Source organism: Corella eumyota, chromosome 3 (assembly GCF_963082875.1).
Source record: "Corella eumyota chromosome 3, kaCorEumy4.1, whole genome shotgun sequence".
Lineage (NCBI taxonomy): Eukaryota > Metazoa > Chordata > Ascidiacea > Phlebobranchia > Corellidae > Corella > Corella eumyota.
The window spans coordinates 19,316,340-19,340,841 of NC_137492.1; the positions used below are offsets into that span (position 1 = coordinate 19,316,340).

General features: G+C 29.1%; 3 protein-coding genes across 4 annotated transcripts; 2 read left to right on the forward strand and 1 right to left on the reverse strand.

The window, feature by feature from the left end:
- Positions 1-26: 26 nt before the first annotated feature.
- LOC145744684 (calcium-dependent secretion activator 1-like) lies at positions 27-15,525 on the forward strand. Its single transcript, XM_082562598.1, has 28 exons — positions 27-239; positions 547-741; positions 1,008-1,121; positions 1,235-1,375; positions 1,527-1,718; positions 1,953-2,120; positions 2,339-2,506; positions 2,823-2,944; positions 3,401-3,512; positions 3,749-3,829; positions 3,994-4,116; positions 4,419-4,591; positions 5,358-5,500; positions 6,110-6,246; positions 6,599-6,692; positions 6,854-6,947; positions 7,196-7,361; positions 8,192-8,315; positions 8,880-8,980; positions 10,078-10,234; positions 10,674-10,815; positions 11,046-11,204; positions 11,506-11,610; positions 11,969-12,095; positions 12,385-12,468; positions 13,282-13,389; positions 13,804-13,989; positions 14,427-15,525. The coding sequence occupies exons 1-28, from the start codon at positions 99-101 to the stop codon at positions 14,514-14,516; spliced, it is 3,747 nt and encodes a 1,248-aa protein (XP_082418724.1). The 5' UTR covers positions 27-98; the 3' UTR covers positions 14,517-15,525.
- Positions 15,298-17,710, reverse strand: LOC145744686 (elongator complex protein 3). Its single transcript, XM_082562600.1, has 2 exons — positions 16,492-17,710; positions 15,298-16,385 (listed from the first exon to the last, which is right to left on the reverse strand). The coding sequence occupies exons 1-2, from the start codon at positions 17,580-17,582 to the stop codon at positions 15,824-15,826; spliced, it is 1,653 nt and encodes a 550-aa protein (XP_082418726.1). The 5' UTR covers positions 17,583-17,710; the 3' UTR covers positions 15,298-15,823.
- On the forward strand, positions 17,470-24,059 carry LOC145744685 (integrator complex subunit 10-like). 2 transcript variants are annotated; one of them, XR_014281233.1, is made up of 16 exons: positions 17,470-18,126; positions 18,657-18,724; positions 18,805-18,896; positions 19,197-19,336; positions 19,551-19,752; positions 20,143-20,236; positions 20,356-20,525; positions 20,821-20,979; positions 21,317-21,461; positions 21,551-21,623; positions 21,926-22,143; positions 22,472-22,629; positions 22,758-22,836; positions 23,202-23,751; positions 23,835-23,926; positions 24,009-24,059. XR_014281233.1 is itself a non-coding variant. In XM_082562599.1 (14 exons), exons 1-14 carry the CDS (start codon positions 18,007-18,009, stop codon positions 23,380-23,382), a joined length of 1,899 nt encoding a protein of 632 aa, XP_082418725.1. In that variant the 5' UTR covers positions 17,470-18,006; the 3' UTR covers positions 23,383-23,979. The 2 variants fall into 2 exon arrangements, 1 of the variants encoding a protein (XP_082418725.1); XM_082562599.1 differs by lacking the exon at positions 24,009-24,059 and having other exon boundaries at positions 23,202-23,979.
- The last annotated feature ends 443 nt before the right edge of the window (positions 24,060-24,502 follow it).

Genomic DNA, 24,502 nt, shown 5'->3' on the forward strand with positions numbered 1-24,502 from the left:
TAATTAAAAAGAAAACAATAACAAAAGAAGTCGTTCGAAGTCTTGTGCGTGCAAATAACTTTGTTGTTTAAATTTGTGATCAAATAACAAAGTTTAAAATGATTTGTCCGTCTTCAAGCGAGGAAGAATCAGATGTTGAGAACGTCGAGGAAGAGTTACAGAATTTAAATGTCGCACAACAAAAAAACCCGACTCGATCGCCAAGCAAAACTGATTCGTATTCCGTTACATCTAACCAGGTAAACTAAAATCTTGAAAGTTTTTATTTGACGTTTGCTTTAGTAATCGGATTTTAAAAATGCAGAAATAGTCTTTTGCAATTTTTGAAATTGTTTTTTTAATTTTGTAAAATGTACTGGCAGCATGATTTAGTAGTCAGAACACTTGCCACACTACATGAGGCTGTGTGTTCTATCCCCACTGCTCTTATGTTGTAGTACCCTTGAGTAAGGCACTATAAATAGTATAAACTTCTGCTAAACCAACTTGAAATTTTTTTTTTAACATTTTGGTTTTTACTAAAAAGACTGTTGTTATAATAAACAGGATAGTAGTCAATCTGTCCGTGTTTCGCCTTCTCCTTCTGCTTCAATCAGTATTGAGGATGTGGACTCAAAACAGAGGCAACGGGAAGAAGAAGAGAGAAGACTTCGCCTTCAACTCTACATTTTTGTTCTTAGATGCATTTCTTACCCGTTTAACGCAAAACAACCAACAGATATGGCTAGAAGACAAACTAAGGTTGGGATTGTTATCAATCAATGTTTAATTTGTATGTAATGTGTTGTTGTTGTGATTTTTATTTTACAGTATTCATTGTCTTTACTGCAGAACTTAAATTTTCTTTGCAAGATTTTCTCACTAGTGAAAATTTCTAAAATAATTTCTGCCAATTTGTACATCTAAATTGATCACAACTTTCCAAAATTAGTAAAATTTATGTCAATTTTTAAGTAATTCATGCCAGATATGTTCTGCATTAAGGGTAATTTTCTTTATTTTCCAAGGTTAACAAACAACAACTTCAAATCATCAAAGACCGTTTCAACACTTTTTTATCAGGAGAGACACAGATTGCTGCAGATGAAGCTTTTATCAATGCAGTTTCAAGTTATTTTGAGGTTTAAAGCTCTTACTATTGTCAAGATATAAAATCTTTATATATTCAAAAATATATTAATTTATTAAAAAAGTTGTGAGCTAAACAACCTTGACATTTTCTTTAATTTTTTAGGTTTTTCTAAAAAGTGACAGAGTCACACGGATGGTGCAAAGTGGAGGTTGCTCTTCCAATGATTTTCGTGAAGTTTTTAAAAATAATATTGAAAAACGAGTGAAAGGATTACCTGAAATTGATGGACTTAGTAAAGAAACGGTAAAAAACAGCTTAAGTCTAATATTAAATAATCTTATGTTATGTATTGTTTTTGAAAACTACACTTGGCTATTCAAAATTGTGAAATTTATAATTTATTTTGTTTAATTATCTTTGAAAATTTCTTTAAAAAAGATGATATTTTTTGCAGGTTTTGTCGTCGTGGATGGCCAAGTTTGATGCAATTTACAGAGGGGAGGAAGATCCAAGGAGGCCAGGACATCGACTTCCCGCATCTGCAGCATCCGAACTTATCCTCAGCAAGGAGCAACTGTACGAGATGTTTCAAAATATTCTCGGAATTAAGAAATTTGAACATCAACTCTTATATAATGCTTGCCAGGTAGGAAACTGGTTTATCTTTAACATAATAACACTTAAACCAAGCATTACAATATACTTGACATAGCTCTTACTAGTTTAAACAGTTTTTAAAAAATGTTTTGTAAAAAACATAAAAAAAATGTAAAAAAAAAAAAATTAAAATTAAAAATTCAGTTACACTTTAGATATAATACTATGTCGATAGGGCAAGCAATTTGACTTTGTAAAATAATGTTAAAATATTTCTGTAAAGTTGGATAGTTCAGATGAGCAAGCAGCTGCAATAAGAAGAGAGTTAGATGGAAGAATGCATGCTGCTGATAAAATTGAGGCAAAGAAAAGATTCCCAAAGTTTTTTCGGCACAACAACGAAGGCGAAAGTCAGTTACAACAACTTTATATCGATGAACTACGCTCACAAGTAAGTTTGGTTTATTTAAATCTTGTGCTAAAAAGTTATAGAGTTTTGTAAAATATTGTGTGAAAGATAAGAAGATTTTTCTTAACTGTTTTTTTATAGTTTGTGGTTTTAAATAATTTTTTAGTGCTAAATTTTATTTTATATTTATTCTATTTTATTCAATATTACACATTTTTATCTGTTAAAATTTTTTAACTTTATCTTCTTCTTTTTTTTAGGTCAACTTGTTAATGGCCAATCTTGAAAGTCTTCCGGTATCCCGAGGAAACAACGATCGATCTTATCCTCTTCGTGGATTCCGAAGGATTCAGGTTCCTACAGATCAACCTAACGATGATGAAGTTGCTCTTTCTAAAGCGGATGTTGTTCTGCAATTTACACTAGAGGTTTGTGTATTTAAAACTATTATGCATGTGTACAAAATACTTTTATATAGTGCTTAGAACACTCGGCTTTACTACATGGGGTCCTGTGTTTGATCCCAAGCCCTTTTATACTGTAGTCACCTTAGGTAAGGTGTGAAACTGCCAAAGTCAAGTCTTGGTCAGGGTTACAACACTTACTCTATGTTTAGGCTGTGAAGCCAGCCTTTCCACATCTTAAATAATGATGTATAGGAAAAGAATTAATTTCTTTTTAAGAATAAGCTGTCTTAAGAAATGAGTAAAATATAAAAACATTAAATAATTCTATTTTTACTAGGTTGTGGTTGTTGAGGTCCAGGGTTTAAAATCTCTTTCCTCAAACAAAATAGTTTATTGCACGATGGAAGCTGATGGTGGGGAGAAACTTCAAACTGACCAAGCTGAAGCATCTAAACCTGTGTAAGTCAATCTATTATAACTTAACTATTTTAAGTAAACTAAGTAATTTACCAGCAGTGTGGTGTAGTGGTAGGAACACTTGGCCTAACTACAAAAAGTTCTGGGTTCAATCCTAACTGCTTTCATGCTATATGGCTTTTAAGTAAGGTGTTATAAGTTGTGTGAACTTCTGCTGAGCCAATACTTTATCAACAGATTAATTGTCAGGCAATTATAATTATTAATATCCCGAACTGCCAAAGTAAATTAGAAGTTGGTTGGGGTAACTAATGTTTAATGTTACTCTATGTTTAGGCTGTAAAGTCAACCTTTCCATATCAATAATAAAAAAAAAAACTATACTTAAAATGTAGTACTAACTGTTTAGAAAAATAAAGTTGTATTTTCACAGAAAACTTGTAAATTTGTTGTGTTTAAAATGTTTTTGTTTATTAAATTATGTTTAATATGTTTTAGTTGGGACACACAAGGAGATTTTACAACTACCCATGCTCTGCCTTTGGTTAAAGTGAAACTATTTACTGAAAGTACTGGGATGTTGTCAATTGATGATAAAGAACTTGGAAAAGTAACCAAATATTTATGTTTTTTGAAATAATGTTGTGAATAAGGAAATTATATGAAAACTGGCTAATGCCATGCCTTTTTAAAGCATACAATTAACAAAATCAATTTCATGATTTAAATCATGCTATGACCATTTTAAGTTTAAGTAAAAAAATATGGTATATCATAATATGAACATCAAACTGCAAATTAAAATATTTTTTAAACAAATTTAAAAAATAAATGTACTATTATTAGGTTGTTGTACGCCCTACTCCAAACAGTTCAAAATCAGCAGAATGGTATCACATGCAAGTACCTAAAAACTTTCCAGATCAAGTAAGTTCTTATCAAGAAAATAAGCACCTTAATAATAAGACCACATTCTATAGATAGTTTACCCATAACTACAATACATACAAAGTATGTTGCGTTATTGGGGCTGAAAATAGCTGTCTTACCATTTTTTATACCAGTTAAGTTATGCCACTTTTTATTTTTAGATAAGAATCAAGCTTGCTATAAGGATGGACCGACCTTTAAACATGAAACATTGTGGTTATTTATGGGCACAGGGTCGTTCAGTTTGGAAGAAATGGAAAAAGAGATATTTTATACTAGTGCAGGTAAGTTTTGATTTAAAATTTTAAGTTAAAAATATAAAAAAAGGGTATTGAATTTTAATGTTTTAATGGACATTTTAATTTTAATGTGTTGTTAGCTATCAGTATAAACTTTATATAGTCTGCCCCATGGTCAGGATTTTAATTGTCATAATATGGTTGCAACTTTCAACTAATTTTTGCTTGTGATAATTTAACTGCGTATCTTAAACTGTAGTTACTGATTTCAGAGGCCTATAAGTTAGACATATATAACTTTGTCTACTTACTTCATTAGATTTTAAATTTATTTTATTTATTTTTAGGCAAGTCAGTACAACTTTGCAATGTGTAGCTACCAGGAAAGAAAAACTGAACCTAATGAGATGATGCAGTTGGATGGATTCACAGTGGATTACACAGTTCCTGAGTTGGACCATGAAGGTGGAAGGGCTTTCTTTAATGCAGTGAAGGAAGGAGACTCAGTTATGTTTGCGAGGTTAGAATTTTATTCTTAATTTTATATTTTTTTGAATTTTTAATAAATATAAAATATGTTATCTATATATGTCTTTAAAAATTGTTATTATATATTTTTTTTAATTTTGTAAAACGAATATAAAAAATGTTATCTATAGGTTTATTTATAAAATAACATGTTATTATTTTTTTATGTATTATTGTAGTACTTAAATTTTAGTAAAAACCGTTCGAATTTTAGATTTAGTAGTTTTTTTTTGTTGTTTATTTAAGTTTTAGAGCAGTTTTTATAGCCGTATTTATCCTATAATTACTTAAATCTCAGTATAAGTTTGTTTATCTTATGAATATTTAAACATATAAAAACATTATTTATAGCTTAGCTCTTAGAATAACATCCTGATTTTGTTTTGTGTTTAAATCAGTTGTCTGTCTAAATATTGGTGTTTAGGGATTAACTAAAGCCTATTATTATACTGCTCAAGTGTTAAAAAAATATTTAGTCCATAGTAGAATACAAGCATTGTGAAATAATAAGAATAATTATTATCAATTGTTTTTCCGTTTTTGAAATAGTTTAATTCTTTATTTATTTACATTTTTTCTTTTTTGAATTTTATTTTGCAATTTTTATGACATTTTTACAGTAATCATAAACTTGCATTAAGTATTTGCCCTTGATAATTTACCACCGAACTACAAATGACAGTTTTATTTATTTTTTTGGCCCCAAAATTGGATATATATATTGCCCATTTTTTCTCATTTTTTCAATTTTTTTAAAGTGATGATGAGCAGGATAGAATATTATGGGTTCAAGCAATGTACAGAGCTACCGGTCAATCCCACAAACCAGTTCCCCCAACCCAAGTACAAAAGTTAAGTGCTGGAAAGCACGGTCAACTTGACGCCCCAATCTCACAATTCTGTAAGTTCAATTATTGATTTTTTTTGTTTGAAAATTAATATTGATTATTGTATTTGTGCATTTAAGTAAACAATCCATTATTTTTTAATGTGATTGTTGTGTTTTTTAAACTGATTTAATTGATTTTTTTGAATTATTTAGGTTTTTTTTTCATTAATTAAAGCGTTAAGGGATCATACCAACTTAATTCAAAATTAACTTTTAATTCTTAATATATGCGTTAACTAAACTAAAAAATTGAGCATTTTATATCATTCATTATATTTAATTTTTAAGCATTTAAAGGGACATAGTTAAAAAGATTTTTGAGATTTTTGAAATGATTTTAACTATATATTAGAAACATAAAAATTTATTTTAACAATATTTTTTTAAACCATTTGATTTAAAATTGAGTGGTTTGATATATTTTATTCTGTATGTTGGGTGTTTACTGTATAGAAAGTTTAAGTTTAATCCAATAAATATGTTATGAATAAATAATGTAGTACACCATTTTCAACTTATTAAATTAAATTTAAAAAATTTCCAGCCAGGACCTTATTTTCTTGGCGATATTGTTAGATCTACTTCTGTTTTTTTTTTAAATTTCTTTTGACCAACTTTTAGATGCAGATAGAGCCAGGAAACATGGAATGGACGATTTTATTTCAGCAGATCCTTGCAAATATGATCATTCTAGTTTGTTTGAACTTTTACAAAGATTAACTTTAGACCATCGACTAAATGACAGTTATTCATGTCTTGTAAGTTAAACAATATCAAAACATTAAAATAATTTTTAATTTTAAACATTTTTTTTACTATAACTAGTCAGTTTACCCTAAGTTGGCATTTTATGTGTAGTAATATGGTTGCAACTCTTGACTAGTATTTGCTTGCAATAATTTATTTGCGCACCACAAATGGCAGTTTTATTTATTTTGTAGTGCTACAAAGTGATCATACATATACTTTGTCCAATAAGCCCCATTATATATAGATTTTATTTAAACTTTGAACACAAAAAACTTTAAATGATTGCTATGAAAAAAACAGTTTTAAGTAATAAAAATCAGATTATTTTCATTGTTTTAAAATAAGTTTTTTTTATGTCAGGGTTGGTTCTCACCAGGTCAGGTATTTGTCCTCGATGAATATTGTGCAAGATATGGGGTACGAGGATGCCATCGACATTTATGTTATCTTGCTGGTAAGTTTGTAAAGATATACAGTTTTAAGTAAACTACAAGTCTTAAGGAAAGAATGTAAAATTTAATTTTGAATAAGATACATTGTGTTCATTTTTTTTTATAATTTGAAAAATTGATTTTTTGGTGTTTTGTGAATTTTATTTAAAATATTTATATTTAGATTTACTTGAGAGATCAAGATATGGAATAATGGTTGACCCAACTTTACTTCATTACAGTTTTGCTTTCTGTGCAAGTCATATTTATGGAAACAGGTAAACTAATAAAAACCTAAACTCATTTCAAACTGTAAAAATAATTTTAATTGATTGTTTTCGTACTATTTGATTTATGTATTTTTTAATTGTCGTAATATAGTCACAATTTTTAACTAATAATTGCCCATCATCATTCACTTTAATCGAACATACATACATATTCATTGTCTACTAAGCTTCGTTTTATATATATATATATATTTATAATAATTAAATACTTTGTTAATATTTAAATTATGTTATAGGCCAGACGGGATAGGTACAATTACTATGGATGAAAAAAATCGGTTTGACGAAATTCAAAACCAAATGAAAACATATTTATGTCACCAAATCACTCATTTCCGATATTGTTTTCCGTTTGGGAGACCACAAGGTGCTTTAAAAGCAACTTTATCTCTACTTGAGAGGGTAGGTTTTGTCATTTTTTTAACTGAATTTTTATAATCAATTTTTAAATTTTTTAGGGTATTTATAAATACTTTTCTTCTATTTTATGCAAGAATAATTAACTTTTTAGCTAGAGGTTACAAGGCCTTTATTTAACTTTTAAATACAACAAAAAAAAGATCAGTTTTTAAAATTTTAAATTTTTTATTTTTGTTTTAATTCCACTAGTTAAAAATAAACATTATAATTTTGTCACATAAGTTTCCATTCAGCTTAAACTCTTGACTGTAAACAGTTTTAAAATCAATAAATGTAATCAAAATTCAAACCAATCAATATCTAACAATCACTAAAACTATTTACTTAGATTAATGAAAACATTTGTTACACATTTTACCAGTTCTAACTAACTTACTAATTAATTCTTTTTTGTGATTTTATTTTATTTTTTTGTTTAATATTTTATTATTTTAATTGTTAGAAATAAGAATTCTTAATTTTTTTAATTGGAATTCGATTTAAATAATTTATATTAATTTTGTTAGTTTTTTAAATATTTCATAAATCTTTTTTTAATTTTGAATTGAAGATCTATCAAGTTTTTTTAATAAAGTTTTATTATTTAACATATTTTTTTTTAATTACCATAACTATCGTTAGTTACTTTGACCCCTAACTTAATTAAGTCTTAAGTTTTAATGAAAAAATTTGATTAATTTTATATTTTAAATGCCAAATTTGTTATATTTTTAAATTCTCGATTTTTTTTAAGTTATATATTTTTTAATTTCTAAGTTTTTCTTTTAATTTGCACCTTTTGGTGCTTTATCCTCAAAATAAATATGTTTCAGGTGATGATGCGTGATATTGTGACCCCTGTTCCTCCCGGTGATGTCCGGATGGTGATCAGTAAATGTTTGGAGGAGGCAGCACTTGTTAACTACACCAGAGTGTCTGACTATGCAAAAGTTGACGGTAAGTTGTCGATAAGTTGTCGATTTTAAAGTTTAACTACATGTACTAATATGTGTGATATTGTATAAAAATCACATCAATATAAGACATAAGATGTTAAGACATAACATCAATTTGTGCAGTTTTTTGTTTTTTAATGGCCTACATGATATAGTACCTGTTATATATACTTAAAGTGTGTAAAAAATTGTTAATTTTATTTTTGAATATTTTTTCTTTAATTAAGTTTTAATATTTACCTGTTTTACAATTTGTTGTATTGTATAACACATTGAAATAATTTGGTTTTTCTTTTTGGTTTTTTATTTAATACATGATAAACAATCTTAATATTTAAAGTTAAAAAAAAAATTGTCTAGTTATTTTAATTTACTTTAAAAATTTTTTTTTTTAATTAAAGCAAATCAAAAGGATTTTAATAAAAATACAAATGGTAAGGTTAACTAATTAATTTAAATTCTTATTTAATAATTAAATATTTCTAAACACTATATTTTTAAATAAAATAAAACTTGACTTTAATTTTTTAGATGTATAATTTCAAAAACTCTTTTGTTTTTTTAGAAAGTTTAAACGAAGATGCCAGCAAACGTTTGGAGGTTATTATTCATTTGGCCGAACTCTGCATCGACGTTCTGCAGCAAAACGAAGAACACCATTTTGAGGTAAAATTTGATTCTTTTTTTAATTTTGCGTTTTTATTCTAAAGGCGATTCTTAAATTATTTTTTATTTGATTAAATATTTTTATTTAATTATTTTTAAATATTTCTGAAACAAGAATAAGTTGATATTTCATTTATATTTTAAATTACATTTTATTTGTTTTTTTATAAAAAATGTAATTTAAATTTTTATAAAAAAGAACTACAACTTTTTGTAAATAAACTAATATATGTATCTAATTTAAAAAATACGATTTATTTTTTACAAAAAAAATTGTATTTTAAAACTGTAATTATTGTCTTAGTAATGTTTTCAATTTATTTGTTTTAATTAATCTTTTATCTTTGCTCACTCAGGGGAAAGAGGTAAGAAATGGTGAAGCATGTTTGAGTTTTGTTTTTATTGATTTTTATTGATTGCCACTTTAAGTGTGATAAATGTTTAACCTATTTAAATTTGGACAACTTTTTTATAGTTTGGAATTGTGCCACATTTGTTTTTATTTATTAAAAAAATATTTTAAAAACTTGAAATTTTTTTTACCCAAATTTTTTACCCATTAACAAAGGCTAAATGGTTTTAAATAGCAGTAGTTTATAAGTTTTGCATTTTTTTTTACACTTTAAATGCAATATTTTACCATTTTTATCCTCTTAGTTTGTAAGTTTTTCTCCCTAATTTTAAAACTGATATTGATTGCCACTTTGAGAGTGATGAATGTTTAACCTATTTAAATCTGAACAACTCTTGAATAGTTCGGAATTGTGACACATTTTTCTTTTATTTGACATAAAACAATGTTTTTTAAACTTGGTGTTAACACTATTTCTTGGCAAAAAGGTTTAAAATAGTTTTAAATTGCAGTGGTTTGAAAGTTTTGCAGTTTTTTTCTTGCACTTGAGATTTAATATATTACAATTTTTAGCCCAATATTTTGTACATTGTCCGCTTTTTTTGAAATTTTAAAATTATTTAACATTTTAACTTAGTTTATTTTTAAAGTACCGATCTCCTTATTACAATAGGAAAACTTTGGGTCTAATTTCTGTTTCATTTTCCTCATTATAACATCATATTTTACTTTGACTTTAAATTAGGCGTTTGCTTGGTTCAGTGATATAATGAACGAACACTCTGAGATATTCTGGTCGTTGTTTGCTGTTGATATGGATAGTGTGTTGGAGAAGCAACCTCCTGATACTTGGAACAGTTTTCCTTTGTTTCAGCTTCTTAATGACTATTTCATTAATGACTGTAAGTAAAACGTAATGTATGATATATTTATACATAAATGTATGTCTAACAAATAGGCTTTTAAACTAAAAAAATGCTGTTTGTGGTGTGCAGGTAAATTTTATTGTGAATATTAGGACTATTAACTTAATGCTAACTGGCAAATTGTGTTAAAATGCAGTCTGTAGAAAGGGCACCTATTTATCTATATATAGTTTAGTTTGTTGAACATTACATATATATTTATGTCCATTTTATTGGCCCACAAAATACAAAAACTGCTTTTTAATGCGCAGATAAATATTAGTTGCAAGTTGTGACCATATAACGACAATTAAAATCGACTAGTGTTCAAAAAGGCATCAAGGCTATAAAAAAAATTTCTTTACTGTATGCTTACTACTATAAATACAACTTAAATCTAGCTTTGATTAAAATATATTTTTGTATAATTTTTTAGCAAATTTGTTCAATGGCAAATTCCATTCCCACTTGCGTGATGCGTTTGCTCCTCTAGTGATCAGATATGTTGATCTGATGGAGTCCTCGATAGCCCAATCTATCAATCGAGGATTTGGGAAGAATGGATGGGATACATCAAAGTAGGATTTAAAAAATGAATTAATATAAATGCTCAAAAATGTATTTTTTTAAAAAACTAAAAGGTTTCAAAAAATGTTAACATTTGAAAAATTGCACAATAAACGGCATTTACGTTTATTTTTTTAATGTTTAATTGCAAAATTTTACAATTAAAAAAATCCTTTTAATGCTCTGGTAACACATTTTACTTTAAATCAAAAATTTTAAATAAAGTTACCTTTTGTTGTAGTTCATCTTCAAGTAATGTAGCGAACGATGTGTTGTGGAAGTTAGATGCATTACAAGTATTTGTGAGAGAGTTACATTGGCCAGATGATGTGTTTGCTTGCCATATTGAACATAGACTTAAACTTATGGCCTCAGATATGATACAAAGTGTGGTCTCCAGGTATTTCTATTTTAAGTATTAATAGGAACTAGGTTTGAAAGGGCAATAAACACCACAGCATGAGGTTCTGGGTTTAATTTCCACTGCTTTCATGACTTAGCATTCTTTAAATGTTAATCAAGCAATAACATTATGCCTATAATATCCAAAACTGACAAAGGCAACTTATAGCTGTTTAGTTGGCCTTTTACTATATTATACAACTGCAAAATAAGCAATAGAAAATATATGATTTCTAATGCAGGTTTTGCAGTAAAATAGGTTTATTGGTAATATATTAAAAAAGTCTATTTCTTTACAGGACTCTCCTTCAGTTTAACAAGTTGTTGCAATCCTGTAATGCAACAGTTGATATGCAAGTTAATGAGAAGATGTGTTCATTGATCAATGTTTCATTGGAGTGCAGGTACAGTTATTACTTAGCTATAAAATTATGTTATGTAAGTGTGTTGATATCATACAGTGTGTAGAAATACTGCTATTAGGGTAGGCAATCAACTAATCTATACATAATGGAGCTTAGTGGATAATATATATATGTATGCCCAATTTATTGGCCTACAAAAAAATCAAAACTGCCTCTTGTGGTGCTGGGTAAATTATTACAGACCAAATATTTGGTAAAAGTTGTGACCATTACAATTACAATTGTAATGTGTCGACCATAGGGGGGACTCAACTAAAATTAACAAGAAAAAGGATAAGATACTCTAAAATATTTTCTTGAATGATGTTTATACCTAAAGTTTTGTAATATTTTGTAGAAAGCAGTCCGTAAAGATTTGTGCTTCTGGCCATGATGCTTCAGGGACCCAACATTTATATCATGTCCAAGTGGAAGAAGTTTTAGATTCAGCGTTTACACAAATGGAAAAACAAATCGTCGACAAAGTAAAAAAAAATTTTAATTTTATTTGGGAATTTTTATTTGTATAAATATTTAATGGCTAAAATTGAATTGTTAGAATAATTGAAATGAAACAATCTGTCAAAATCTCAGACGTTAAAAAGTTATAAATGAATTAAAATTTTTACTTTTTTTCGATCAATTTTTTCGTGGTCGAATTATAGTTTAACTGTAGAAATTGAATTATTTTTTGACAATAAATCAAGAAGTTAGCACAAATGTAATTAAGCGCACTTGTTTAATATTTTATGTGATTTAAATTTTTGTGTTTAGTTTTCAAAGGTCATGGAATCAGTTTTAGCCAAGTTATCAAGATATGATGAAGGTTCAATTACCGCTTCATTATTCAACCTCACTGTAAGTTCAAACCATTTATTACATTCTAAATTATTAATTTGTTATAAAATTGCATCTAAGTAAATTTAATTCAAAAAGTTGGCCAAACAGCATTGATATATTTTTAACAGCTTGTTAGGTTTAGAATTTTAATATTAAAAAAGGAATGGAAGTACCTTTTTTTAAGAATGTAATAATTTCTGACCATGCTTTTGTTATAAACCTCTACTTTTATCAGATAACCATGTCATAAAATGCCATTTTTATATGACCATACCAAAAATATGACCATACCAAAAATATGACCATTTTTATATGACCATACCAAAAATATGACCATTTTTATATGACCATACCAAACATATGACCATTTTTATATGACCATAGAAAAAATATGACCATTTTTATATCACCATACCAAAAATATGACCATTTTTATGTGAATATACCAAAAATATGACCATTTTTATATGACCATACCAAAAATATAACCATTTTTATATGACCATACCAAAAATATGACCATTTTTATATGACAATACCAAAAATATGACCATTTTTATATGACAATACCAAAAATATGACCATTTTTATATGACAATACCAAAATATGACCATTTTTATATGACAATACCAAAAATATGACCATTTTTATATGACAATACCAAAAATATGACCATTTTTATATCACCATACCATAAAATACCATTATAATGTGACCATATCTTAAATACCACTAATATAAGACCATACTTTTATTATAAACCAAAATGTTAAATTAAGCTAATTTAATAATGCTTGTAACAGTTATAAATGTTAATGTTTATTGTACAGAAACCAGGTATGGAGCTTGCAAATAACTTCACTTACTTTGTAAGAAGCAACCAAGATATTTTAAGGGAAAGAATAACTGATGAAGTGTTTGTGGATAGCTTATTTGAGGTAAAAATAATATTTTAGGTTTATTAATATAATACATTACTACTTGTAATTTATTTGGTGTGATAACAAAAGTTATAAAGCTTTTTTTTTATTTTTTTTTATTTTTTTTATCTTGATGTGGAAAGGTCAGCTTCGCGACCTAAACATAAAATAACATCTGTTACCCCGACCCAGTCTCGAGTTGATTTTGGCAGTTTGGGATATTACAGATTATAATTGCCTGATAATTGAGCTGCTAATTAAGTGTTGGCTTAGCAGGAGTTTATACCGTTTATAGCGCCTTCTCTAGGGTGCTGCAGCATGAGAGCAGTGGAATCGAACCCATGCAAACATATAGTGTAAAAAAAGTGTTCGTACCACTGCACCACGCTGCCAGTTGTTATAACTTGTGTAATTACCTTAACTTTTCTATAGGTTTGGTATACAAAAAGCACCAAGATTCTTGCCACTTGGTTAAGCACGCGCTCAGAACTTCAACTCCATCTTCACCAACTAAAAACTTTAATAAAACTTTTCAAGAAATTTTTCCATGATTTTGAGCTGCAAGGAGTCACAAATATAAGGAGTGATGAGTTTGAAAGTATTCACAAAAGACTGACCGTAAGTAGAACATATTAAAACTTATTTCATATATATATTTAAATAAATTTATTGTTGATGTTATATAGCTAACTTTAACAGCGAAAAATTATACTAATTTTGGACAACTTTTAGTTGCCCTTGTCAGTATTTGATATATATTGTTAACCTTACCTTTTATTCCCTGTTTATGGGGTCAGCAACTAATATATCTGTTGTATTTTTGATTTAAAGTGTTCTTTGAAGTTTTTTGAAGTCCCTAATTTGTGAAGTGTCTTTTGATTTAATTTAAGTGTACTTTGGCATAACAGAAATGCAAATTTGCAATGATCAACAATTTTAACAACTATTGTGCATTGTTTGTAATGACATTTTATATGGGAAATTTGCTTCTTACAAAAAGCCATTTTTTTTTTTTCTTGTTAAATCTTTTAAAAAAATTACAAAATCTTCCTCAGGTTGAGGAGGCAACTGCATCAGTGACAACTGGTCCCCTTGGCAACCACATCACAATGAAAGAGACGGAGGAGAACGAAGATGATGATTAACTTTCATTATGGGACACTTAATCCCCTCTCTTTGTCATGTGGAATTAATAGTACCCCTTCAAAAAAAAATCTATTTTACATTTTTTGATGTTTCACTTTGTATACTTTTTGTTATTTTTTCTGTTTACTTTTATGTGCAATTTCTTTTTATTTTTTAATTATGTTTAAAACATGGCTGCAGATCTTAAGTGCTATAATATCTTTCTTCAATCATGACTTTGTATTATAATATTTACTTGGCAAGCACTGTAAAATCTGGTGTTAAAAGAATCTATTTAAATTGTGTAACAGTATTACTAAAATCTGCCTATTTTAAAAGTGTAAAAGTGATATATATTAATGGACTTCATGACTTCATGTTAACTTTTGTTTTTTATTTTTTGTTATGGTTACGGTTTGAAAAATTGCACACTCTTTATGTAAAGCAATTTGCACATGACTAAATATATTTGTTGTTTACTTTACATTATAACACATTAATATAATTTAAATTATGTGATACCTAATTTAAATGGGTTGTTTTTTCTTAAGCTTGCTTTTAGCATACAGTAGTTACTTCAATATTTAAAACTTTCTTCAGCATTTTTTTAAAACCGTTTTATAAATTTTGTTTAAATATTCAAACACAAATGGCTTCAAAATTATATGTAACAGTCTTCAAATGCTTACTAAGCTATCTTGTGATGGTACCAAAGTGAACTAAATGTGTAGAAACTTCAATACCTAATTCTTCATTGAACTACTTCTTACAAAACTTAATGTTGCACAAGTATTTGTTATGTTTTTATTCTTTTAACCTGACTTAGTTTCCATTAAATTAGCAATAAATTGAATGTATGTTAATGTAATGCACGTAAGTTGGTAACAATGTATTTCTAAAGCAATTTATTAAATGTGTTGTTTGTTATTTAATATAGAATTAACAGCATTGTGTAGTATTATGTGCTTGTTACTCGATACATTCACAATATTTTGAAAACACTTATTTTTTGTTGTATGTAAAGGACTTTAAAAATAGTTGTTTATTGTTAGATTTTTTGTTTAGGATTTCTTATAAGGTTTAAGTTGTATATGATGGTTAACTGAATTGTAAATGATATTGCGCTTTGATATGAAGTTTACAAAGGACAAGAAAGAATAAGGAAAAGTATTTGGTATTGGTAAGTTAAACTTTTTTTTTACAAGTTATATTGTAACTGTATCATAAATAGCAAATGTAATTAATATACAGAACTTCTAGAACACCCAGGAAAGCTATCCAGTACAGGCTAATATTTTTATGCGAAATGACAAGTTCTTTTCTATGTTTATGTTTCTAATAAAGTTTTAGACATGTAAGGACCATCCAGTTCATACCCAAGCTTTCTGTAATAATTCCTTGTACCAACACCTGAGATAACAGTTATTTTACTTGACCCATGCTCCTCTAACGCTATTCTTTCTGCTTCCTCCATTAACAATGTCCCAAAACCTTGGTGTTGAAATTTTGCAGGATCTCGAGAGCTGACAGGTACAACGCTTCCATAAACATGAAGTTCACGAACTATTGAAACCGCTTTATCTTTCAGTTCGGCTCGAAAAGTATCGGAAGAGCATTTTCGAAGTCTCAAAAGACCGACTAGAATATCCTGCTCTGGGTCTTCGTAGGAAAGAAAAGTCTCCCATCCACCATTTGCTGTGTAATCTCGTCTTATTAACTCTATCTCATAAGGTTTAACTTTGTTGTGAATGCTTTGGATCCCAGCCTCACGGGTGCGAACATCTCTACAAGTTGTTCCAAGATCTTTCATGCGAGCCAGTGCTAGTTCCCTCAAGTTACCATGTTCAACTCCTGATGTTACAAGGGGCATCGGAATATCTCTTTGTACTCTAAACATAAGAGAAACAATTATAATTTAAGTGTGGGATTATGTACTTGCTAAACACTCTATTTAAAGTTTAATTTTGGCCTGCAGGACATTTATTTTAGTTTTACCTATAAACTCTCGTCCAAGGTGGAACTAATGCAAGTATCCTTGCTACTAGGTCAACCAAAGTAAAAGGCGGGTAACTTTTGTATCTTCCAGTCTTCCACAATTCGTACAATCCAGTTCCTCTTATCACCAAAGTGGGATAAAGTTTTAATCCATCCGCTCTAAAGGCTGGATTCTCAAAGAATTCTACAAATTGAGCAATATCTCTTTCTAGAGAAACATTCGGTAAATTTGGCATCATATGGACCACAACTTTAAACCCCGAATCTTTTGCGAGTTGAAATGATTCTGTAACAGCCCTTACTGTATGTCCCCTGTTTGTATCTCTTGCTACATCTTCATACACACTTTGAACACCAATTTCCAAGCGTGTGCATCCATATAATAACATCTCGCTTAAATGTTTCTTTAAACAATAATCAGGCCTCGTTTCTATTGTTATGCCGATACATTTTGTTGAACTTCTTTCAGAATACTTCACAGCTTCTTCCACGTTATTACTTGTGTGCCCAGATAAAGCATCGTGTAAATTCCTGATAAAGTAATCTTTGTAAGACTCTGGTAATGACATAAATGTTCCACCCATGACTATAAACTCAACTTTATCGACAGAATGTCCAAGTTGTTTTAACTGCTCCACACGGTGTCTTGTTTGCAAGAAGGGATTATATCTTGCCCGAATAGCTCTCATTGATGTAGGTTCGTATCCAGTATAGGACTGCGTTGAATATTCAAAATCAGAGTCTGGCCCTCCAGGACAATAGACACAGATATTTCCCGTCATGTTAATATGTGGACAGCGATGTGGTTTACACATCACAGCTACAACCGCTATTCCACTTGCAGTTCGAACCGGTTTTGCTTTTAGTTTAGGCAGTAAAGCTTTCTTGTATCGGTTTGGTACTGCAGCGATTATATCAGTAAGTCTTGGTTGTGATTTTAAGCCATGTTTTGAAGACACTTTCCCCTTTAACTTATTAAGATTAACGTCTTTTCCATTGTCATGGGCTTCTATTAGTGTACGAACTATTTCAGCTGTAGATATTGCAAGAAGTTCAGACTGTGATGCACTAGGTTCTCTATTCTTTCCCATAATTACTTTAAAATAATTATTATAAAATTAAAAAAAAACGAAAAACTAAAACAACGATAAATAGCAGAATAGATTTAGTTATGAAGTCTAATTTCAGATGTAAGTTTATTTATATACAAGCCTTTGGCTTTTACAATGAAAACCAAGTACTAATTAGACCCAAATATTACTTAATTTATACAAATTAATAACTTAAGATTAAGTTAACACACGTGTTAGTTGTTTACGACATTAGGAAAAATATTACGTGAGAAAAACTTTTTCTTATAAATCTCTCACATGCCTTTTGCATAGAAGAGAGTCGGAAAAAGAGAAAGGGTATACAAATCATTCTATTGCTCTTAATATTCTTCTAATGCGTATTTTTAATAAGTTTCACCGCATTAATTAAGGGTTTTTAATAAGTTAATGTGATTAAATTAACATGGACCAGGAAAATTGGTTCTTAGATTGCTCCAAAGACCTTCTGGATGACGATGTATACGCCGCTCGCAGTTGGCTTCTTGCTGCTAAAACAATATTTCCACACAGCTTAAAATTGCAAGTGAGTAAACGTTTTTTTATTATAGGTTTGTGTATATATATGTTCAAGAGTTTAATACATTGAAAGTTTTATTTTTTTTTTGTATATATCTTTATCCTTAATGTGGAGAAGTCGAATGCGAGACTTAAACATAGAGTAACAACTGTTACTTCAACCCAGTCTTGAGTTGCCTTCAGCAGTTTGGGATATTATAGATTATAATTCCCCAGTAATTATGTCGCTAATTAAGTGCTGACTTACCAGAAGTTCATACCGTTTATAGCGCCTTACTCAAGTGCGCTATAGCATGAGGTCAGTGGGGATTGAACCCACGACCTCGTGGTGGTGTAGCAAGTGTTCTTATCACTACACCATGCTGCCCGTTGATTACATTATAAAATACTAATGGTGTAAAAACTAATTATGGCATGATTTCATAAGATCCAGGGTTCGATCTCCAGTGATGGCACTTACTCTCGCTAAGTCTAAACAATATTTGTCTGGTAAATTGCTAAGGATCAAAATGTTAAATTATATTCTGCTTTTTTTAGCTCGAGGAATATAATTTGGAGCTTGAAAGAAGAAATGTAGAAGAGTGCTCGAAAATATTAAATGACATGTAAGCATTAAGTTTTGTATCTGTGTATATTAAACTATTTTTTGTAACTAAAAAAGTATTTACCCTTTTTGTTTTTTTAGTTTTAAAGATTTTTCTTCGGAACCAACACTTTGGAAAGAAATTGAAACATTAGTTCAAGCTGTACAAAATAACTCAAACACCACTCATCAAGGTAGAATTTTTATCTAAGCAAACTATAAATTCTATTTGTGAAATTTGTGGACTGTTTAATGTAATAAATAAAGACTACATTTAAATCTTTAATCAGCGACATGTTGTTGTGGTTGAAACCACATAAGGTCTTGTGTTCGATCCCCACTGCTTTCATATTGTAGTTACTTTTGTTAAAGCAATATTAATCTTACAAACTCTTTCTGAGTTAAAAATCGATCGACAATAAAGTCATTTTTTTCCCAAAGAGAATAATTATAAAAAATGTTCATTATAATAATTGTATGTTATGTTTTTTTAGTAATATTTGATGGATTACCAGTTACCACCCAACAGAGAATGATAATTGGTTGTGCTGATAATGAACCTGATATCACAAAACATTGCAAATTAATGATTTTGTTGATGACCAAGTTTCCAGAAAAGGTTGCTCAATTTGGGGTAAAAAAACTAAAAGAAATTTTTTTTTTAATTAAAAAATTAGGAAAAATACTAAAATTAAACAGTCTGTCCTTGTTTTTAGTTTAGATATAAATATACTGTTATTATTTTTATAATTTTTTTTCTTATTTTTAATTATTATTTTTTTTGAGTTCAGAGAAATAATATCTTAAAAAGTAAATGGTTTGTATTTATACTTCTTTACAAATTCTAGATTTCTTTGACTGAGAAACTTGTAGATCGTGAAAAACGAGATTCAGAACAATCTGAGATCAAGAAATGTCGTAAAATTTTGGTGTGTGAAGTTCTTCCTGTGATTTGTAGTAATGGAAACATCAATGTTTCAAATCGACATTTCTACAAATGGATACAAAAGTCTACTGAGTTTTATGCACTTTACTACACCAGTCAATCAGGTGGGGTAGTTTTTACACTGAGTTAATATTAAAATTTTTTTATATTTATTTATTTGCGATTTGAGAACGTCGAACTAATGGCCTAAACATAGAGTAACATTAGTTACCTCGACCCAGTTTCGAGTTTTCTTTAGCAGTTAATTTTTAGAAAATTAAGCTGCTAATTTAGTGCTGGCTCAGCAGAAGGTCATACTGTTTATAACACCTTGCTCAATCAAGTGTGCTACAACATAACATCACTGGGGATCGAACCCAAGACCTCATGTAGTGTAGGAAGTAAATTTGACCACTATACCATGCTGCAGGTTTTTGTTTACAATTTCTCATATGCTTTTGTTTTCTTCTACGGTTTAAAAATATTTGCAAGGTTTAAATGTGTTTAATTTTTAGAAAAAAATGTTTTAAATTGTTGGGATGAAATGGAGAAATTAAGATCTTCGATAGCCAAACAATGCAATTGGAATATTGATGAAAATTCTACTGGGTAAATATCATTTTATTAAAAAAAAAATGGGTTAATACATTTAACTAAATAGCCTTCTCCCTCTGCCTGAAATTGGCTGAATAATATAAAAATTTAATTTTACTTCCCTTATTTTTAAGTTCAACTGGTTTAGTGGAACGAATGTCGTTTATGAGAGAACTTTTTCAACGAAGTAAGACTGATGTTGACGGTGCAGTTAATCGAAAACAAATATTTTATTCCACAATCATTCTACTTTTCGAAGCCTCTTCTAAATACATGCAGGCCATTTCACCAACGATATACAGAGGTAATCCTTTTAACTAACTAATTAGTTGGTGTAGTTTAAGAAAATGTCACTGAATGTATATAAACTCCTACAATTTTTTTAACATTCTTGTTAAACTTTAATTATTGCAATAGAAATTAGGATAAAGGTGATTTTTAACTGCCAATTTTCGTTTATTTTATCGACCTGTTTTAAGCCATAACTTTGGTTTTTTAATGTTGGCACTTAACAAATTGAAATAACTTTACCAATTTCTTTTATTATTCATTCTTCTTGGTCTTGTATTTATTTAAACTTTCTATACCTTTGTTTTTAGATCAAGAGAAGATCGAAGACTCTTTTATTAATTTTGTGAACTTAAATGAAGAACTAGATTATTCTTTAACAATTAAATCAAGCGAGCAAATTAAAGAAACATTTCATGTTGCTCGTGAAGCTTGGAATATTTTGCATAATAATGAAACCTTCGAGAAAGGTAATATATATTTTTACCATTTTTGTTTTGTATTTATCTATGCTGTGAAAAGGTTAATTCTGCGGCCCTAACATAGAGTCCCATGAGTTACCCTGATTCAGACTCAAATTGACTTTGGCATAAAATTGATTTTAATTGCTCGATACTTAAACTACGGATTGGTTTTTGGCTCAGCAGGTGTTTATGCTGTTTTTAGCGCCCTACTCAAGGGTGTTATGGTAGGAAAGCAGTTAGGATCAAACTAACAATTTAATAAAAAAAGCCAAGTGTTCTAACCCTTACACCTTGCTTTAGTCTTAGTTATTTTTTAGACCCTTTGTAACTTGCATTTTTTTAGATTTTAAGCATTTAATTCGACGATGGAAATGTGAGAAATGGTTTTGGTTTCAACTCTGCCTCGTTGATATTTACAATTACGAAGCAAACTACAAAGCTGCCTTATTTCAACTACAACAAATCGAATCAAAATTTGTTGATATCAAGTAAAGTTTTAGGCATATTTAAATAAAATAATTTTTTTATGGTTTACAATTTAAAATGTATTGATGTTAACTTGTGTTTTTTTTTACAGAACAAGAAAAGAAATAATAACAAGAGTCCATTGTCTTCTAGCATCAACTTATTTTAACCTTAACATGTACAATGTAAGTGAAATTTAATATTCTTTATCTGCTAATTTTATTTAAATATTCTTTGTATAATTAAGTCGACTTTATAGTTTTAAGATAACGTAGCTTTGACATTTTTTTAATAGTTAATATCAACTTAATAATGTCGCCTAACTATGAACTTGCCAATATGTTTTTAAACTTGGCTATTTAAGCAGTGGGTTTTAATACCAAGACCTCATTTAGTAATGCCTTGTAACTTGTGCTATGTTAATATTATAAAGTATCCCTATAAGTTATGCTATTATTTGCATTTAAATTAAATTTATTGTTGCTAGGAATGTTGCCATTTTGTCTTCAAGTCATTACAACATTTTTATGTTGTTGAACAACTGATTTATTATGTGACCAGAATCCAACCAATCACAATCAAGAGAAAATGTTACTTTAGCTTACACCCTAGTGGTCATTCTCCTATAACACAAATAACTTTAAGTTCAATCAAACTTTCAATTGATGAAATGATGCCAATGTGGGTAAAGTTTCTTATATCAAGGTAATTATATTAAAGTGGTTTTCCTAACTATTTCACGTGCATGTTGACCTAGATTTTTCTGGTTTAAACTTTTTTTATAAAAAGGTATACTCTGTATATAAAGCTTATGTCTAATATAACAAACACTATGATTACATAAAGGGGTTTAATTTTATGGGGTTTAAATATAAAGGGTTTAGATTATGGGGTTCAAATGTGAAGGGTTCAGATGTAAGGGGTTCAAATGAAGGGGCTCAGATAAAGGTGTTCATTTAAAAGGAGTTCAAATCGTTGCCCACCATACTATGTTTATATAATTTTTTTAATATTTTAAATATTTTTCTTACAGTTTACAGCGTACCACTTTATCAGACCAAACACTTGGCCACCTAATGGTGTTATGTCAATATGAGTGGCCCAAGTGGAGATCAAGCTTTGAAGTTGTTTTACAGAAAATCATTCAAAACCAAAAATTTTCTTTTCCACTGTTTTTCAAGTATATTATAAGTAAGTTACCGACTGTTTGTTGTATATGGCACATTGCCTATGTTATATTTATTGTACTATATATTTTTAAATTAACTTTTTCTGTATATTTATTATTGTTTATTGTAACAAAATTTCTTTTATTACAGATGTTGATATTTTAGAAGAAATAGCTTTCCTGAAAAATCAAAATAAATGTCAACTTTTCTTAAAAGAAACCCCCCATGTGTAAGTTACTTGATTTAGTCGTACATATTAAAGTTTACTGGCAGCCTGATGTAGTGGTTTGAACACTTGGCTTTACTACATGAGGTCAGGGGTTCAATCCCAACTGCTTTCATGCTATAGCACCCTTGAGTAAGGCGCTATGAACGGTGTAAACTCCTGCTTAGCAAAAAACTAATGGTCAGATTGACTTTCAGGCAATTGTTATCTATAATATCCCAAACTGTCAATGCCAACCTGAGACTGGGTTAGAAAACTTAAGTTTCTCTATGTTTAGGTCGCAAAGTCGCTCCTCCCACATTGAGGATAAATAAATATAAAAAAAAGTTTGTTAACCCAACTTCATAAAGTTTACTCCATGTTATTAGTCGTGCCCACGTGACAAGGGGAGTGAACCGTGAAGCTGATGACGATTTCTGGAACGCAATGAAGTGTAACGTTTGTCGTAGTGGGGAGCACGTGGACAAACTTATTTTTGATTATTTATCCTCTGTGCAGGAAGATATTATGTCATGTTTATCAGAAGAAGAAGTCATGGAAATCACCTAATTTCTCTTTATCATATAAGTTTCATAAGCGTTAAAATTTCGTTCAACGCTAATGGAATAAACGTTCTTGGATTTGGTTGTTATATAATTAAAGGTTAATGTATTTTTGCCAATTAATTAGTAAGAAAAACTGCCCATTTTTTATAGCTTACTAGAAGAAACATGATTTGTGATTTTGTTTCTTACTAATGTGACGATTATAAAGTTTCGTCATTACCCGTTTCCTGTTATTCCTGTCGTGATAAATTGTCTTAATCATTTTGGTAATTGTTCGCACATAAGGCTTTAGTTAAAGATATTAAGACATTAAGCTGCAGCAAGATACGAAAAAAAACACAGATAAAAATGGATCCAAATTGCAAATGCGCAGGTATGGCTTCGTAAATTAACTTTTAAAATATACCTAATTTGTGTATTATGATTTTAAGAATAAAATTTGTATGTTTATTACAGAAACTGGTAAATGTACCTGCTCGCCGTGCAAATGTACAAACTGCCCTGGTAACCCTGCTGCCCAGCAAACCACTGCAGGCTGTAAATAATGGGTTAGTTTGTTTAATTTAAATTGTTCGCAATATTTTGCCTATTTATTGTTGTGTAACCCATGTATATTTGTGTTTTTTCTAGGTTAAAGAAGTTATTGTTATTATACCAGCAGCATTTGTAAATTTACCTCATCGTAAATAAAATAATCAAGTGAAACAAAACATGCGTTGTTGTTGAATTTATTTAAATAGAATAGCTTTAGCTTCTGTTTGACTTTAACCAACATAAAAACGGTTAAAATGGTGCAGTGAATAAGACATTTGGCTACATAGGATTAGGGGTTCGATACACCATTTTCAAAGACGATATAACTGGAACAATCTTTTCCCCAGACGAAAACAAATAGGCAGAATTAGACATTTATATTCCCAACTGTCAAAGGCAACTCAAGGCCTAGTTATGTAAATATTGTTACCCCATGTAGAACTTGTAAAATCACCCTTACCACATAAGAAAACATGAACAAAAGAAAGGTTTGCTTTGTTTGGTTTATTTAAAAACGTAATCTATGAAAAAACGGGAACCTATCAATTTTTAGTTTTAAAATATGAACAATTATACGCATGACCATTAAC

Excerpts from the sequence above, each read along its gene's own strand:
- LOC145744686 (XM_082562600.1), bottom strand. The coding sequence starts at position 17,582 with ATGGGAAAGAATAGAGAACCTAGTGCATCACAGTCTGAACTTCTTGCA. Across the intron at positions 16,386-16,491 it reads CCTTGGACGAGAGTTTATAG|AGTACAAAGAGATATTCCGA; the intron begins GTAAAACTAAAA and ends TCTTATGTTTAG.
- LOC145744685 (XM_082562599.1), top strand. The coding sequence starts at position 18,007 with ATGGACCAGGAAAATTGGTTCTTAGATTGCTCCAAAGACCTTCTGGAT. Across the intron at positions 19,753-20,142 it reads TTACTACACCAGTCAATCAG|AAAAAAATGTTTTAAATTGT; the intron begins GTGGGGTAGTTT and ends TTTAATTTTTAG. Across the intron at positions 20,526-20,820 it reads TTCACCAACGATATACAGAG|ATCAAGAGAAGATCGAAGAC; the intron begins GTAATCCTTTTA and ends CTTTGTTTTTAG.
- LOC145744684 (XM_082562598.1), top strand. The coding sequence starts at position 99 with ATGATTTGTCCGTCTTCAAGCGAGGAAGAATCAGATGTTGAGAACGTC. Across the intron at positions 2,121-2,338 it reads TCGATGAACTACGCTCACAA|GTCAACTTGTTAATGGCCAA; the intron begins GTAAGTTTGGTT and ends TCTTTTTTTTAG. Across the intron at positions 4,592-5,357 it reads GACTCAGTTATGTTTGCGAG|TGATGATGAGCAGGATAGAA; the intron begins GTTAGAATTTTA and ends ATTTTTTTAAAG.